This window comes from Stomoxys calcitrans, chromosome 1, assembly GCF_963082655.1.
Source record: "Stomoxys calcitrans chromosome 1, idStoCalc2.1, whole genome shotgun sequence".
Taxonomy (NCBI): Eukaryota; Metazoa; Arthropoda; class Insecta; order Diptera; family Muscidae; genus Stomoxys; species Stomoxys calcitrans.
This window is the reverse complement of record NC_081552.1, coordinates 164,099,488-164,118,402: the sequence shown is the minus strand read 5'-3', so window position 1 is coordinate 164,118,402 and position 18,915 is coordinate 164,099,488. Positions and strand designations below refer to the sequence as shown.

At 38.6% G+C, this 18,915-nt stretch overlaps 1 protein-coding gene across 10 annotated transcripts in view; it reads right to left on the bottom strand.

Annotated features, from left to right (window-relative positions):
* LOC106094741 (anion exchange protein 3) overlaps positions 1–18,915 on the bottom strand; it is a 189,428-nt gene that overhangs the window by 44,594 nt on the left and 125,919 nt on the right. For 8 of the 10 annotated variants that reach the window (XM_059362994.1, XM_059363009.1, XM_059363013.1 and 5 more), the window contains 6 exons: positions 14,732–14,880; positions 14,537–14,661; positions 14,264–14,390; positions 7,163–7,177; positions 6,932–7,093; positions 6,158–6,400 (listed from right to left, as the gene is read on the bottom strand). In XM_059362994.1, coding sequence (XP_059218977.1) covers positions 6,158–6,400; positions 6,932–7,093; positions 7,163–7,177; positions 14,264–14,390; positions 14,537–14,661; positions 14,732–14,880 — 821 coding nt within the window. The remainder of the gene's footprint in view (positions 1–6,157; positions 6,401–6,931; positions 7,094–7,162; positions 7,178–14,263; positions 14,391–14,536; positions 14,662–14,731; positions 14,881–18,915) is intronic. The other 2 variants (XM_059363008.1, XM_059363022.1) reach the window with 1 other exon arrangement.

The window sequence follows — 18,915 nt, the reverse complement described above, 5'->3', positions numbered from 1 at the left end:
CTCCATATCTCTGTTCAATACATCCCAGATCGGTTCAGATTTGGATATAGCTACTATATAAAACGATCTAGGCTGTCATATAGACTGATCTCTCAATGTATGATCTAGGGCCCATAATAGGCGCTTTGTCGTCCGATTTCCCTGAAATTTGAGACAGAGAGTTGCGTTAGGCCACTCAATATTCCAGTTCATTACTTTCCAGATCGATCCAGATTTGAATGTAGCCGCTACATAGACCGATCTCCCTATTTAAGTTCTTGGGTTAGGTAAGGTTGAAAAAAGGGTACGTATGTTAGTCCGCCCATGCCACTATGGACATACACCTAAGCCAGTAATCGGCTTGTTATATGCTCTAATTACAAACAAAGTAACCTCGAAAAAGAAAATCAATGTTAGGAATTCTGTGCTACTTACAAAATCCTTAAATGTTTTTTTATCCCACGCCCCTAAGTTGGTTCATCTCTGAACCATAACAACACGTTTATTATTCGATTTTGCTGAAATTTGACACTATGAACTGTTCTAGGCTATCCGCGGCTTTTATGATTCGATTTTGCTAAAATGTGGCACTGTGAGCTGTTCTAGGCTCTTTGACATTCGCGTTCGATATGGCTCCCGATTTAAGATCATAGAACTATAAAAGCGTATTTATTGTCCGATTTTGCTGAAATTTGGCGCAGGCAACCCTGTTAAGCTTTTCGCAATCCGCGGCCTTTATGGTTCAGATCACTGTATATTTGGCTATAGGTGGCACATTTGGCCCATCAAAGGTGTATTTTTAAATCCTATACCACTACTATGGTACAGGGTATTATAAGTTAGAGCATTTGTTTGTAACACCCAGAAGGACGAAAGATAGACCCATTGATAAGTAAACCTCAAAATCACTTTCTGATTCGATTTAGCTATGTCTGTCGCAGCTTTCCGATCGCGGTAGCAGCTTTCATCGGTCTAGAGACGAAGCCTATTGAAATTGGAAAAAATCGATTCAGATTTGGATATAGCTCCCATATATGTTAAATATAATTTTAGCAAGAAGGATTTCTTGACTCTCGACATTACTGGTGAATTTCACGGAAATCGGATCGGATATATATATATATATATATATATATATATATATATATATATATACATACATACATATATGTATACATATATATATATATATATATACATATATATAAATATATAAATATATATTGTAGTACCCTAAAAATAAAAATTATTATTCGACACATACATATATGTATACATATATATATATATATATATATATATATATATATATATATATATATATATATATATATATATATATATATATATATATATATATATATATATATATATATATATATATTCATATATATAAATATATAAATATATAATATATATAAATATAAAAATATAAAAATAAAAATTTGGTATCCAAATTTCGGATGGGGTACATAGGGGGGGGCTGCCCCACCCTAAAACCTACCAAACATATATTTAGACCAATCACGACAATATGGGACTCAAATGCAAGGTATTTAGGATAAGAAAACGTATCTGATATCCAATTGTCCGATCTAGTGCTAGGGGTACCACCCCAAGCCCCAAAACACCCCTAAATCGGGCATATTTACCGACCATGGCTATATGGGACTTAAATTAAAGGTATTTGCGAGTAGAATAAGAATCTGATATCCAAATGTGCGACCACGTTTCTGGGGATCCACCCCTTTCCCAAAACTCCCCCCAAACTGGACTATTTACTGACCATGATAATATGGGGCTTAAATAAGAGGTATTTGAATGTAGAATACGAATCTGATATCCAAATATGGGATCAAGTGTTTGGGGGGCCGCCTCTCACCAAAAACATTCCCCAAAGACGACAAATTTACGACCATAGCAATATAAGGGTTCAAATGAAATGAAATGTCTTTGGGAGTAAAGCACGAATTTGATATCAATATTTGGGAAAAGTGTCTATGGGGCCACGCCAACCCCACAACACCACCCAAATCAATCCCATGGCAGCCGGTTGTACGCACCGGATTGACCCGATGGAATCCCCATCGGCAAGGGCAGCCGCCTCAGTGTACGTGTTCGTCTTTTTTCGTCATGGGAGAGGCACATCCCGGAGTGCCTTCTCCGCACGCTTCTGGTCCGTGCCGGGATAGAAAAGAACCCCGGACCCTGGTTCTGTTCGGTTTGCCAGAACCGCCTTCATCATCGGTCGGTGTCGGTGAGGTGTAACCGGTGCATGGAATGGGTACATTTCCGTTCTTGCTTAATGGCCAGGCTTACAACCCCGACTTAAGTGGGTTGCTATCTGGCCATAATCGTCTGGTTCTGGGGAATTTTAATGCGCATCACACGTCATGGCACTCTCCCCTAGGTAACGACCAGCGTGGCATAGCTTTGGCACAGCAGATAGATAGCTCCACGTTTTGCACGGTGAATGAGGATGCCGCCACTAGAATTACGAGGAGGTGCAGCAGCTCGCCAGACATCTCAATTGCATCCCCAGATCTCCTGAGTGACGTCTCCTGGCAAGCCGTCATCTCTTTGGGGTCAGACCACCTCCCCATAATTCTCACCATCGACCGACCACCCGACTTCATAACCTCTGAGCGCCGGACGTTCATCAATTATAAGAAGGCCAATTGGACTGGCTTCAGAGAGTATACCAATCGCCGCTTCAGTGAACTGACACCCCCCTCTGATGTGCTTGTGGCCGAGAGGAAATTCCGAGACATCATCAACGCTGCTGCGAGCTGAATCTGGAAATAAACAGGGTAGTCAACGAACATAAGCGGAATTTGTGGCTGGAACACTTGGAGCAATGTAACTTAGGCACCGGTGCAGGCAAACTGTGGGCCACTGTTAAGTCTCTCTCGAACCCCGGTAAACGGGACGAAAGAACCTCAGTCACTTTTGGCGAGATAACCGTGACTGATCCGAAGAGATGCGCCAGGTTGTTCAACCGTCAATTTATTGTACATCCCGAGAGAGACAGGGCAAGGAGGAGAGCCATTCGCCGTATTCGTGGTCTCCGAGCCGATGAACAGCCATCACAATTTACCGTGGGCGAAGTTACGAATGTCATCCGTGGCGCCAAATCTTCCAAGGCGTTGGACCCCGACGGAATCTCTACATTGATGCTGAAGAATCTGGATTCACCTGGAGTTGAGTACCTTACCACTGTCCTCAACCTGTCATTGAACACTCTTATAGTTCCCGATGTCTGGAAAATGGGCAGAGTGATCCCGCTACTGAAGCCTGGAAAGGACCCGAGTTTGGGGGAGTCGTAGAGACCGATCTCCCTTCTCTCACCAGTGGCAAAGACGCTTGATTACTCCTCCCGAGCCTCGTAGGAGAATTTCCATTCACCAAGCATCAACATGGATTTCGGAGACTGCAGAGCACAACAACAGCTTTGCATGCCATCACCACACACATTTGCCGTGGCTTCAATCAACCCAGGCCATGTGATAGGATGGTACTCGTGGCACTGGACCTATCGAAGGCATTCGACACGGTCAGCCATGCCAAATTATTTGAGGACATCGCCAACACGTCCCTCCAGCCAGGCCTGAAACGATGGGTCGAGAATTATCTGTGTGGTCGCCAGTCATTTGTGAAGTTTAGGGATAAGAAGTCGAAACACCGTAGAGTAAAACAGGGAGTTCCCCAAGCAGGGATGATATCTCCGGCTCTGTTTAACCTCTACCTATCCTCCATCCCATCCCCTCCAAACGGCATAGAGATCGTATCATATGCGGACGATTGTACGATCATGGCATCGACCGGCAAACCAGAGTGGTTCTGGCTCAATTACGTTCCGGCAGATGCAGCCGCCTCAATTCCCACAGAGCAAGGATTGATGCCGACGTGCAAGATGTATGTCCCGATTGTAACTAGGGACCGCACAATACACGTCACCTGTTTAACTGCTCGGCCAGACCCACTCGACTCAGACCCAGATCCCTGTGGACGCACCCCATCTTAGTCGCAGAGTTCGTGGGTTTTGACACTCAACAGAATCAAGCAGACGAAAGATAGAACACAATAAACTGCTACAACAACAACCACCCAAATAGTAAGTATTTTCCGACTATTGCGATATGAGGCTCAAATAAGAGATTTTTTAGAGTGGAACACGATTCCGATTTATATTTTCAAGGCCAGCACACTGAGTGGCCGCCCATTCCCCAAAACACCCCCCAAGCCCGTCATGTTTGCCGACTATGGAAATATGGGGCTCAAATTAAAGGTATGTGGGAGTAAACCACGTATCTGAAATCAACATTAGGGGACAGCTGTCTAGCGGACGTCCCACCACCACAACTACTCCCAAATAGGATATATTTGCTCACCAAGACAATTTGGGTCTTAAAGAGAGTGGAACTAAATATTCATAGTTCTTAGCGCCAATACCCCAAACCGGATATATTTGCTGACTTTTGTAATAAAGAGTTTAAATGAGATAACAAAACGAATTTGATATCCCATTTTGAGGCCAAAGGCAATATGGTGTTCAAATAAATGATATATAGATATATGAGAATAGAGCACGTTGCTGATATATATTCCGGGCTTAGTGTGTGGGGGAGCACCCCAATCCCCAAAACACCCCTAAATCGGGCATATTTACTGACCATGTCAATGTGGAGCTTAAATGAAAGGAATTGAGGGGTAGAGCAAGATTTGATACCCATTTTCGGGACCAATTTTCTGGGGGTCTACCCCTTTCCCAAAATACCCCACAAACAGCAATTTTTTAGTGACCATCGCAATATGGGGCTCAAATAAAGGTATTTGGGAGTAGAATACGAATTTGATATCCAAATGAAGGACCATGCATTTAGAGCATCACCCCTTCCCCAAAATACCCCCCCAAAAGGGTAAACATTTTTCGACCATGCCAATATGTGGCTCAAATGAGAGCTATTTGAGATTAGAGAACTAATTTGATAACCTATTTTGGGGTCATGTGTTTGGGCGACGCCTCATCGTGTAAACCCTCTTAAACCAATGGCAATATGGGGTTTAAATAAATGGTATTTGAAAGAAGAGCACGATGCTGATATTTTTTCAGGGCCAATTGTCTGGGGGACCAACTCACCCCCAAAAACACCCCTAAATCAGATATCATGAGAATATCGGGCTAAAATAAAGTATTGGGTTGCCCAAAAAGTAATTGTGGATTTTTCATATAGTCGGCGATGACAAATTTTTTCACAGCTTGTGACTCTGTAATTGCATTCTTTCTTTTGTCAGTTATCAGCTGTTACTTTAAGCTTGCTTTAGAAAAAAAGTGTAAAAAAAGTATATTTGATTAAAGTTCATTCTAAGTTTTATTAAAAATGCATTTACTTTCTTTTCAAAAATCTGCAATTACTTTTTGGGTAAGAATGGAGTACACTTTACATCCAAACTTAAATTCGTAGACCAATAAAGATGATATGGGATTCAGATAAAGGCACTTATATTGTTAAACTGTTAGTCAAGCGATATACTATTTTCGTAGCATGGTATTTCACTAAAAGCTCTTTAATTGTCGAAAATAAATATTCAAAGGAAAATTATGTTCCATATAAAGTAAATGAAGGCGCAGCGGAGCGGGCCCGGGTCAGCTAGCACATATATAAATATATGTAGGCCTCCTAACCGTTAAGCATCTAGTTGCTTTAAAGAGCCCAACAACTCAAAGAAATGAGAACCTAAAGTGGAACTTCTTCTGACTGCCAGTGCCGGACACACACACAGCAGACGTTCAATAGTCTCTTGTTCCTCGACGTCCTCACAGTTTCTTCGGAAGTCGTTACTTGTCTGTAGTTTTACTAAATTTTATCTCCGGAGATCACTTTTAAAAAATGAGTGTAGCAATCGTTTAAAAAAATAAATTTTCATTTAAACAAAAATCGAAAATTCTTGACAATTTTAATCGATTTCTGGGATTTCTATAATAAAACATCCCATACCAACCGTATTTATTACTTATTAAATTTTTTGAGTTTTGATGACTCATGATTTCATGGGCAAGAATTTTATGAACTTGTCGAAACGTTTGGAGTTTTCTTATTCTGTGGGTCCAATTTTCAGCCCGTTCAAACTTTATTCGTATTTTACTTGTTTCAGTTGTTTTGATATATTACATTACCTGTTCGACTACTCGATATGCTACAGCTGGCAAATCTTTTTCATTTAAATCCAAAAGTACTACGCCAGTCTCAAGGCATCGCCTTAAGTTAAGCAATGAATGAAATGATAGCGATGAGACATGAGCCTTTCCCCATCGATCAGAACCTTCTTGAACGTCTTCTTCATATTTGATCCAACGTGCTGTCTCTTTCCACTCCCTATCTTCACCGGAACCAGTAAGTTCATCAAGTTGAACAAAGATCTGTAAAATGAAAGTACAGTATTTTTTTATTTCAGTAATTATACACAGTTAATAAGTCAGTCGAATTGAAAAGGAAATAAATACTTACTACACTTTTAAAAAAAGAACAATTACGATTAAGGTTTATTGAATTTAATTTAAAAATTCAAAATAATGGATGTCCTATACGAAATTAACACAAGTTTATAATATAATTTTTGTGTAGAGATTATTATACCGTGCATGTTTCAAAATAAATAAATAACAATTTTCAGTTTAAGTGATTCATTACAAATATTATTATGAAAACGATTTACAGTGGTATACAGATTTGAAATAGGTTTTTTGACAGTCTCCTTTTAGAACTTTCAAATAAACTATTTTATCATAAGGCTGTTAGTGGTTGGACTAGTTCCACCAAAAAAAACACAACGTTTTCGAATTCGTAAGTATTTAATTATACACTTTACTTGTGTGCGTAGTAAGTCTTTTCCTTCTCTTTCATCTATATTAAGTGAATATGCTTCTATATATAAATAGTGAGTTTCTTACCTCATGGGGACTGTGATCAAACGCCTTTTTAGCCTGTTGTAAACCTGCTACACTTATTTGCGGCAATTCTCTCAGTTTAATGGATGAGTGATGAATTTTGTGCCTTCGCAATGCTCTGGGATCATCCGAACGATGTGATCTTAATTCATTAAGATCAGCCTCCTAGGATAGAAAGAAGGGAAATATTAGAAAACAATTGTAAATAATTTAAAACAACGTTATTGCGACTACATTAACCTTTGGCGCCTGATATTTAAGGTTTTAGGGAAGGCAGTGTTTTAAAAGGAAAAAAATTATGAATTTAGTTTCTTTCATACTTACTTAATAGTTTCATTTTTAGATTAATTTGTTATAACTTTAATAATATCTTCTCTACAATATCGAACTATACCTATACTTAATTATATTTATCTAAAATTCAAATTTAAGTGAATTGCTATTGTTGTTACTACATTTCAAACAAGGTATATAAGCCTCAAGTTCGTACACCGCAATTTAGGAGAGGGTATATATGAACCCTCTCCTAAAAGACTTATTACAATTTTATCAAACCGTCACAGATACTAGTCATTGTATAAAAAATTTACATTCAACTTTTCGACCAATTCGGCTAAGAATTGTACCGTTCTTGCAGAAAAAAGCTACAATCAAAAGACAATAATAACACGGCAAACAAAAAGTTGTATACAGGATTGAAACTCAGTGGACCAGTCCGAAAAAAGCACTCTTGTGGTCGTCAGATTAACAAGTAAAAACGTGCTAAGTTCGGCCGGGTCGAATCTTGGGAACCCACCACCATGGATTCTGCTAAAAATTTATGTAAACTGAATTTAGTTGAAGGGCATAATTTTATTCTACATACCAAACTTCTGTCAAACCAGCAAAAATTACAGCTTCTAGGAACCGAACAAGGATAATTCAGAGACCGGTTTATATGGGAGCTATATGAGGTTATTGACCGATTCGGAACGTACTTATCACAGTTGTTGAAAGTCGTAACAGAACACCACCTGCAAATTTTTTGCCAAATTGGACAAACATTTAGGCTTCCAGGAGATCAGGAGTCAAATCGGGAGACCTGTTTGTATGGGAGCTATTTCAGGTTACAGACCGGTTGAGACCATATTTGGCGCAGTTGTTGGAAGTCACAACAGAACATCGCATGCAAAATTTCAGCCAAATCGGACAAAAACTGTCGCTTAAAGAAAGAAGTCAAATCGGGAGATCGGTTTATATGGCAGCTATGTCCAAATCTGAACCGATATTTACAACCCCTCGACCTGCATGAATAGTATGTATCCAGGCAAAATTTCAAGCGGTTAGCTTTACGCGTGCGGCCGCTATCGTGATTTCCGCAGACGGATGGACATGACTAGATCGACTCAGAATGTCGAGGCAATCAAGAATATGTATTCTTTATGGGGTCTTAGATCAATATTTCGAGATGTTACAAACGGAACGCTAGATTGGTATACCTCCATCCTATGGCAGTGGGTTTAAAAAAGAAAATCATTTCCATGAGAATCTTTTCTGACCGTTAGCCATTAGCACTATTGTGGATTTGAAGCTCTCAAGACTATTAGCTCTGGGAACTTAAGAAAATATAGCATACGGATATGGAAGAGGATCCATATTAATATGCACAGAAAAAAAATTAGCAAAAGCGTGCTAAGTTGATCCGGGCCGAATCGTATATACCCTCCACAATGGATCGCATTTGTCAAATTCTTTGCCCGGTTTCTCTTTATAGGCAAACAAAGGTTAACGGATAAAGTTTGTCATGCTATTAAAGCTATGCCAGGTTTGGATGTTGGAGACCACAGTGGAAGTCATTGAGCAAAATTTCAGACAAATTGGATGAGAATTGGGCCCTATAAGGGTTAAAATATAAAATCGGGAGATCGGTTTGTACGGGAGCTAAATCCGGTTATGGTCCAATTCAAACCAGATTTAGCACGTATGTTGAAGGTCATAGGAGAAATCGTTGTGCAAAATTTCAACAAAATCGTATAATGCGCCCTCTAGAGGCTTTTGAAATCAAGTTAGTCACGTCTTTCATTGCAGTCCGATTCTTGTGACATCCGATCCATAAATAAGAGAACAATAGCAATTTTATGAAAACGAAACTCAAATTGAAAAATTTTTAAGAAAAAAAAAAGGAATAGAATCTTAATAATTCTTTTTATACCCACCACCATAGGATGGGGGTATACTAATCTAATCATTCCGTTCATAACACCTCGCAATATTGATCTAAGGCCCCATAAAGTATATATAATATTGATCGTCTCGATATTTTTAATTGATCTAGCCATGTCCGTCCGTCCGTCCATTGAGCCCTTAAAAGCCGCAATTTTTTCCGATTTGGCTGAAATTTTGCACAATGGTCTCTACTTTGGTCTCCAAAAGCAAAACCAATCGGTTCATAACTTGGTGAAGCTTAAATAGCATAGCAATTCTTATGTATTATCCTTTAGTTGTCTATAAAGAGATATCTGCCAAAGAACTTCCCAAACGCGATCCATGGTGAAGTGTATATAAGATTCGGCCGAACGTAGCACTATTTTACTTGTTTAATTAAAAATTAAAAGATTTCATAACAATTTTCATTTTCGAATATTGCATTTTTGTCCACTGTGTGTCGCCATCATTAGGAGGGAATAACCACCGCTGTAAATTTCTGATATTGTCACCAGGATTCGAACCCAGGCATTCAGCGTCATAGGCAGACATGAAAACTTCTGAGCTACGGTAGCCTTCTGATATAACTAGATCATTTCTCTAACCTCTAGTGGGAGCAATAATTTATTTTAAACGTGTTATTTTTATGACTTGTAATAGTCACTACATGTAAGGTACATATCGGTTTATAACTCGAGGTATCTTTTATAAATTTTAAAAAGTCGTTCAAAGAACGTGTCAAGTGTCTTCTATGGTGTAGGGTTTATAAGATTCCGCCCGCCCGAACTTAACAAACTTTCACTTGTTCATTACAAAATTTGTCAAAAATGTGTATTAATATGAAGTCTAAAGGATATGCTTCAAAAGTAAAAAAATAATATGAAATCAGCAGACAGTTTTAGCAAATATCAGCATATTTTGCAAAAAATGGTTCTCAGCATAGAAGTTTTCCCATTTTTCAAATGAGGACTACGATGTAATTTACTATAATCCTTTGTAAACATTGCAAATCGTATTTCCAACCTGTAGATAACATAAAATGTTTCTATTGTATTTGCATTTATTTTTTACTTGCCCTACGCAAAGAAAAAGTATTCTTATATAAAGCATGGGGATTTAAATAATATTAAAATGAAATAAATTCTACAATACAGTTTCGAAAATCTGATTCTGGCGCATTTATGTATATCTGAACACCATCCGCATACATATGGATGCTGTAATTTCTAATTTGAGACGGTAAATCATTGCCGTACAAAGAATACAGTATTGGACCCTTGAGGTACTCCTCTTTTTATCATTGCCGGACTTGCCGTTGTGACATTAACATAGACAGATTGAAATCTAGTTGCAAGATAAGACAGTATGAGACAACACGCATCAGTAGCAAAATTGAAATAGTTCTCAAGCATAAACAGGAGTATCTCCCGGTCAACTGTATCGTATGCCTTTGTATGGCCCAACAATACCAAATATGAAATATCTCTCTTGTCCATACTCGCCCTCAAGTCCTCAGAAACTTTTTGCAAAGCCATCAGGCAACTGTGCTTGGTCCTGAATCCGGACTGAAATTCTGTTAATTACCGATTTTCGGATATATATTACTTCATTTGTTTACTCAAAAGCTTTTCAATTAACTCTAAAAGAACTGAAAGTATAGCTATGGACCGATTTCCCCGATTCCAAAGACAAGGGGAAAGTTGATCTAGTAAGGATCGAATTAAAAATGTGCAGCACATTAGAAGAAATGTATGGAAAAATTATCCGTAAAGTTTTTGTACCCTCCACCATAAGATGGGGGGTATACTAATTTCGTCATTCTGATTGTAACTACTCGAAATAATTGTCTGAGACCCCATAAAGTATATATATTCTTGATCGTCGTGACATTTTATGTCGATCTAGCCATGTCCGTCCGTCTGTCCGTCCGTCTGTCTGTCTGTCGAAAGCACGCTAACTTCCGAAGGAGTAAAGCTAGTCGCTTCAAATTTTGCACAAATACTTCTTATTAGTGTAGGTCGGTTGGTATTGTAAATGGGCCATATCGGTCCATGTTTTGATATAGCTGCCATATAAACCGATCTTGGGTCTTGACTTCTTGAGCCTCTAGAGTGCGCATTTCTTATCCGATTGGAATGAAATTTTGCACGACGTGTTTTGTTATGATATCCAACAACTGTGCCAAGTATGGTTCAAATCGGTTTATAACCTGATATAGCTGCCATATAAACCGATCTTGGGTCTTGACTTCTTGCGCGTCTAGAAGGCGCAATTCTTATCCGATTGGAATGAAATTTTGCGCGACGTGTTTCGTTATTATATCCAACAACTGTGCCAAGTATGGTTCAAATCGGTCCATAACCTTATATAGCTGTCATATAAACCGATCTTGGGTCTTGACTTCTTGAGCCTCTAGAGGGCGCAATTCCTATCCGATTTGGCTGAAATTTCGCAAGACGTTTTTTATTGTTACTTTCAACAACTATTTCAAATAAAGTACAAGTCGGTTCATAACCTGATATAGCTGCCATATAAACCGATCTGGGATCTTGACTTCTTGAGCCTCTAGAGGTCGCAATTATTATCCGATTTGCCTGAAATTTTGTACGACGGATTCTTTCATAACCATCAACATACGTGTTTATTATGGTCTGAATCGGTCTATAACCCGATACAGCTCCCATATAAATCGATCTCTCTATTTTACTTTTTGAGCTCACAAAGAGCGCAATTCTTATTCGAATTGGCTGACATTTTACACAGGTCTCCAACATATAATTTAATTGTGGTCCAAACCGGACCATATCTTTATATCGCTCTAATAGCAGAGCAAATCTTTTATTATATCCTGTTTTGCGTAAGAAGAGATGCCGGGAAAAGAACTCGACAAATGCGATCCATGGTGGAGGGTATATAAGATTCGGCCCGGCTGAACTTAGCACGCTTTTACTTCTTACATTTCATTTTATGTTCTGTATATTTTTAATTGTCTTTCTTGTTTTTCTTTTTATACCCTCCACCATAGGATGGGGGGTATACTAATTTCGTCATTCTGTTTGTAACTACTCGAAATATTCGTCTGAGACCCCATAAAGTATATATATTCTTGATCGTCGCGACATTTTATGTTGATCTAGCCATGTCCGTCCGTCTGTCTGTCGAAAGCACGCTAACTTCCGAAGGAGTAAAGCAAGCCGCTTGAAATTTTGCACAAATACTTCTTATTAGTGTAGGTCGGTTGATATTGTAAATGGGCTATATCGGTCCATGTTTTGATATAGCTGCCATATAAACTTTCTTGGGTCTTGACTTCTTGAGCCTCTAGAGTGCGCAATTCTTATCCGATTGGAATGAAATTTTGCACGACGTGTTTTGTTATGATATTCAACAAATGTGCCGAGTATGGTTTAAATCGGTCCATAACCTGATATAGCTGCCATATAAACCGATCTTGGGTCTTGAATTCTTGAGCCTCTACAGTGCGCAGTTCTTATCCGATTGGACTGAAATTTTGCACGACGTGTTTTGTTATGATATCCAACGACTGTGCCAAGTAGGGTTTAAATCGGTCAATAACCTGATATAGCTGTCATATAAACCAATCTTGGGTCTTGAATTCTTGGGCCTCCAGAGGGCGCAATTCTTATCCGATTTGAATGAATTTTTGCACGTAGTATTTTGTTATGATATCCAACAACTGTGTCTAATAAGGTTCAAATCGGTTCATAACCTGATACAGCTCCCATATAAATCGATCTCTCTATTTTTCTTCTTGAGACCCCAAAGGGCGCAATTCTTTTTCGAATTAGCTGACATTTTACACAGGTCTCCAACATAAAATTTAATTGTGGTCAAAGCCGGACCATATCTTGATATCGCTCTAATAGCAGAGGAAATCTTTTCTTATATCCTTTTTTGCCTAAGAAGAGATGCCGGGAAAAGAACTCGACAAATGCGATCCATGGTGGAGGGTATGTAAGATTCAGCCCGGCCGAACTTTGCGCGATTTTACTTGTTTTTTTTTTTATATACCCTCCACCATAAGATGGGGGATATACTAATTTCGTCATTCTGTTTGTAACTACTCGAAATATTCGTCTGAGACCCCATAAAGTATATATATTCTTGATCGTCGAGACATTTTATGTCGATCTAGCCATGTCCGTCCGTCCGTCTACAGTGCGCATTTCTTATCCGATTGGACTGAAATTTTGCACGACGTGTTTCGTTATTATATCCAACAACTGTGCCAAGTATGGTTAAAATCGGTACATAACCTGATATAGCTGCCATATAAACCGATCTTGGGTCTTGACTTCTTGAGCCTCTAGAGTGCGCAATTCTTTTCCAATTTGAATGAATTTTTGCACGACGTGTTTTGTTACGATATCCAACAACTGTGCCAAGTATGGTTCAAATCGGTAAATAACCTTATATAGCTGTCATATAAACCGATCTTGGGTCTTGACTTCTTGAGCCTCTAGAGGGCACAATTCCTATCCGATTTGGCTGAAATTTCGCAAGACGTTTTTTATTGTTACTTTCAACAACTATTTCAAATAAAGTACAAGTCGGTTCATAACCTGATATAGCTGCCATATAAACCGATCTGGGATCTTGACTTCTTGAGCCTCTAGAGGTCGCAATTATTATCCGATTTGCCTGAAATTTTGTACGACGGATTCTTTCATAACCATCAACATACGTGTTTATTATGGTCTGAATCGGTCTATAGCCCGATACAGCTCCCATATAAATCGATCTCTCTATTTTACTTTTTGAGCTCACAAAGAGCGCAATTCTTATTCGAATTGGCTGACATTTTACACAGGTCTCCAACATATAATTTAATTGTGGTCCAAACCGGACCATATCTTTATATCGCTCTAATAGCAGAGCAAATCTTTTATTATATCCTGTTTTGCGTAAGAAGAGATGCCGGGAAAAGAACTCGACAAATGCGATCCATGGTGGAGGGTATATAAGACTCGGCCCGGCCGAACTTAGCACGCTTTTACTTGTTTGTTTTGCTTTTATTCTCAACTATATTTCAAATATTTTTAAACATGTTTGAGGAACGAACACGATTTTATAACAAACATTAATTACTCAAAAGGGGTTTGAATATTTTAGTTGGATTTACCCACTTACCTCCAATGCAGCGTCTTCCGGTGCTGAAATTTTACGATTGCCGGCATCGCCGTTTTCTTCGGAGACTTTTTTGGCTTCCACGCTGTCTTGATGGGAAAATTTCCGTTGTCTGTAATACTGTATTCGGCTGTTTTATGAACAACGAGAACGACAACAAAAAGAAAGCATTAGATAAGTTGTTAACACACAAAAATGCAATAACAGCAATAGAATTGAGAACTAACAAATGACTAAAATAGGGAATTATTTATTGCGATTTATCTGCAAACCTACCTTTTTCTTCTTTTACGTTCGTGTAAATTGTCGTTGGGTTGTTCATCATAACTTAGATTAGGGGGTGTAACAACAGATGCCTTTTTTTTACCAAATTGCACGTGTTTCTCATCGGCAGAATTGTCCTGTGCCCAAAATACATTCCGAACCAACATTAGGAGAAACCCCTAAGGTTTTGCAAATTTTGATACTTACGGAGTGATCTCCATGACCAGCACGTTCTGAGACTAGTGGGAAATCTTCTGGAATATCATCATAGTTTTGAGCATTTGACGGTTCACTATTATGATCGAAATCCGTGTGTTCTTCTATGTTCAGTTCACCTGGTAAATTTTTACGACTTACTGAAATAAAGAAAATGTTTACCAATCAGTAAATATTATATAGGGTGATTTTTTTGAGGTTAGGATTTTCTTGCATTAGTATTTGACAGATCACGTGGGATTTCAGACATGGTGTCAAAGAGAAAGATGCTCAGTATGCTTTGACATTTCATCATGAATAGACTTACTAACGAGCAACGCTTGCAAATCATTGAATTTTATTACCAAAATCAGTGTTCGGTTCGAAATGTGTTCATTCACCGTTCAGCGATGAGGCTCATTTCTGGTTGAATGGCTACGTAAATAAGCAAAATTGCCGCATTTGGAGTGAAGAGCAACCAGAAGCCGTTCAAGAACTGCCCATGCATCCCGAAAAATGCACTGTTTGGTGTGGTTTGTACGCTGGTGGAATCATTGGACCGTATTTTTTCAAAGATGCTGTTGGACGCAACGTTACGGTGAATGAACACATTTCGAACCGAACACTGATTTTGGTAATAAAATTCAATGATTTGCAAGCGTTGCTCGTTAGTAAGTCTATTCATGATGAAATGTCAAAGCATACTGAGCATCTTTCTCTTTGACACCATGTCTGAAATCCCACGTGATCTGTCAAATACTAATGCATGAAAATCCTAACCTCAAAAAAATCACCCTTTAATTTTGATGTTTTCCTACAATATCTGTCCAGCTTAATATTACTCCAAAGGGAGGGATTTTTTGTAACGGTTATATGTGGTTTCAACTTGGCAAAGTTCAGCTTAATCTTCGTTACTCTCTCATCTCTGAATTGTGCTAGCATGTGCCGCGAACTCCACATGTTTTTATAGTCTTTAAATTATGAAAAAATAATATCCTTTATCATCGTAGTGGTTTAGTTCATAAACATGATTGACGTATTGGGGCAGCAGTACCCTGCTTTTGTAGAAAATACAGAATTCTCCAAAGAAACGAAATAATGGAAAAATGAACTATTCTATTCTTGACAGGGGCTGTTGACGAATTCAGTGACTTGGGAATTTACACCTAGAATGTCAAATAGGAATGATGTGTTGAAAAAGTACATGACCAACATTACCGCCTTACACGAAGTGCAAAGGATTAGAAGGAGCAGCAACAACAACAAAGATGTTGATACGGGTTAAGGAGCTTTAACGGAAGGAAAAACATATTTTTTCCAATGGTGGAAAGTAAAGCCTTTACGAAGGTAAGGAATTGAGAATAAAAAAAACTTTAGCATCGTGATATGCACAAGGCTACATACTGTCCCCGAACAAGCAAGATATATCAAATTCACCACATTGTGATAGTAAGTTACACATACGACCGATTGAAGCTGGATGTCGAAATGCTGCAAACGCAACAGATATACAAATGCAAATTTTGCCCATGAACATTCAACTAAGGAACAGGCCACCGTAGCGTAGAGGTTAGCTTGTCGGCCTATGACGCTGAACGCCTGGGTTTGAATCCTGGCGAGACCATCAGAGAGACCCAATGCTGGAGACATTTGTTAGGTACAATGCCATGTAAAAACTTCTCTTTAAAGGAGTGTTGAACTGCAGCACGTCGTTCGGACTCGACTATAAAACGAAGGCCCTTATCATTGAGCTTACAACTTGCATCATTGATATTTGAGAAGTTTTCCCCTGTTATGCAACCGATGTCAATGGGATATTCCAATCAACTGACCCAATTTTTTGAAGAAAGTACTTCTTGTCTCGATGATACAGCGCCGCATGTCAAAAAATTGCAGCGAAATCCATAGTTATATACTAAAAACCTTCCCCAAAACAACCAATAATACGACCAGGAGTCTCGAAATGCTACTGAAGCCAAGAATTCTGCTTACTAAGCTATCCTGCTGTCAGTCACAGTAATAGAAAAGGTTTCATCTTCCCTTTTGAACAGAAATCCATGAGTGTTTGTAAGTTGTGATGATTTGGGAGTCAGAATGAAGTGCGAAAATTATACCAAAAAATTTTACATCAAACCTATTGCTTTGGAACAGGAACATCCTCCTGCAAGGAAGAAATCGTGACAGATACAGGTAGTTTGTTTAGGATATGGGAAGAACATTTTTCCCAGCTGTTGGCTCGGCTGTGGTGAACAAGGATGCAAAAGAACCGATCACAGATAATGGTAAAAGATGCATAACTGGAAAAGACTCAAGTGAGACATTTTTTCTTCAACTACTGCGCCGTGTTCAATAGTGTTTCGAGTCATATCTGAGTTTGCTATCCCCATAGAAAATGATGCTAGCTGAAACACGTTTGCCAGTAGGATAGAACTTCTTCAAAATATTTAATACCAAGTAAAGTTTCAAACAATAAGGCAGATTATTCTGTGATCTCTTTAATATCCTGCTCGAGAATATTATACAATATGCAGGTGTGAATAGTCTTGACACAATATTCACAAAGAGATTCATGCTTATCATCTATGAAAACGATATCGATATATTGTGTCGGTTATCGAGAGCAGTTACTCCAGCCTTTGTAAAACTTGAGAAAGATTTGGTGTGGCAATATGTGAAGATAAATTTATTTGTTCCCAAAAAAAAAATTGAATAAATAATATTGCCCTTTTGGATGGTAATATGGTTTAAGAAGAAACAGAAACAAACTTAACTCCCTCATTAGAATGCGGGCACATCTGCAGGCAGTTTAAGAACTAGAAATCACCTTATACGCTCCAGAGGAATTGGAATCTCGTATGCTTAGCGAAACTAAATAATAGCAGAATTGTAAAGGTCCAATGATCTTAACAAAAGCCAACAAGTAAAAACGTGTTATGTTCAGCCGTGCCGAAGTTTTGATACCCACCACCATGAATAAATTTGGCATCCTCTTTTATAACAATTACACTACCAAATACATAGTAATATGCAAATGGGGGCTGGTCTGGAACATATTTGATTCAGATCCTAAGAACTCCTAGTCTCAACTGGACAATATGCTGGTCGGATGACGGGAGGCTTAATACAAGTCACAGTGTCAAATACCAGCGAAATCGTGTAATATATGCAGCTTTTATGTGCTTAAGATCCTTAATTGGCAGATCGGTCTATATGGCAGCTATATCTGAATAAAGAACTATCTGAACCATATTTGACTCTGATATCGCGAAGGTTAATCAACTTATTACTTCAAATTTCAACGAAATGCGACGATAAATGCACCTGTCTATCTATACGGCAGCTAAATATGGAACGATATAAGCCATATTCGATTTGAATATCGGGCCCCTAGTACAATTTCCTGCTTCAAATGTCAGCGAAATCGGACATAAAATGTGGCTTTTTCGGGCGTCAGAACCTAAATCGTCAGATCGGTCTACATGGCAGCTATATCCAAATATGGCCCGATTTCAATAACGTATAGAAGAAATACGTGTCTATTAAATTTTAACTCAATATCACAATTTTTATACCCACCACCATAGGATTGGAGTATACTAATCTAGTCATTTCGTTTGTAACACCTCGAAATGTTCGTCTAAGACCCCATAAAGTACATATATTTTCATAATCCACGTTCTCAGTTGGTCTACTCATGTCCGTCCGCCCGTCCGTTTGTCAAAATCACGACAGCGGTCGAACGCGTAGAGCTACCCATTTGATATTTTGCACAGATACTAAATATTGATGTAGGCCGTCGGGGATTGCAAATGGTCCATATCGGTTCAGATTTAGATATAGCTCCCACATAAACCGATCGCCCGATTTGATTTCTTGAGCCCCTGGAAACTTAATTTTTTGTACGATTTGTTGAAATTATGCACGTAGTGTTCTGTTATGATTTCCAACAACTGTGTTAAGTACGGTCTAAATCGGTCTATAACCTGATATAGCTCCCATATAAACAGATCTCCAGATTTGACTTTTTGAGCCCCTGGAAGCTGTAATTTTGGCCGATTTAGCTGAAATTTTTTACGTAGTGTTGTGTTATGATTTCCATCAACTGTGTAAAGTACGGTCCAAATCGGTCCACAACCTGATATAGTTCCCGTAAAACCAATCTCTGATTTGATTTCTTGAGCCTTACCCTTACAAGC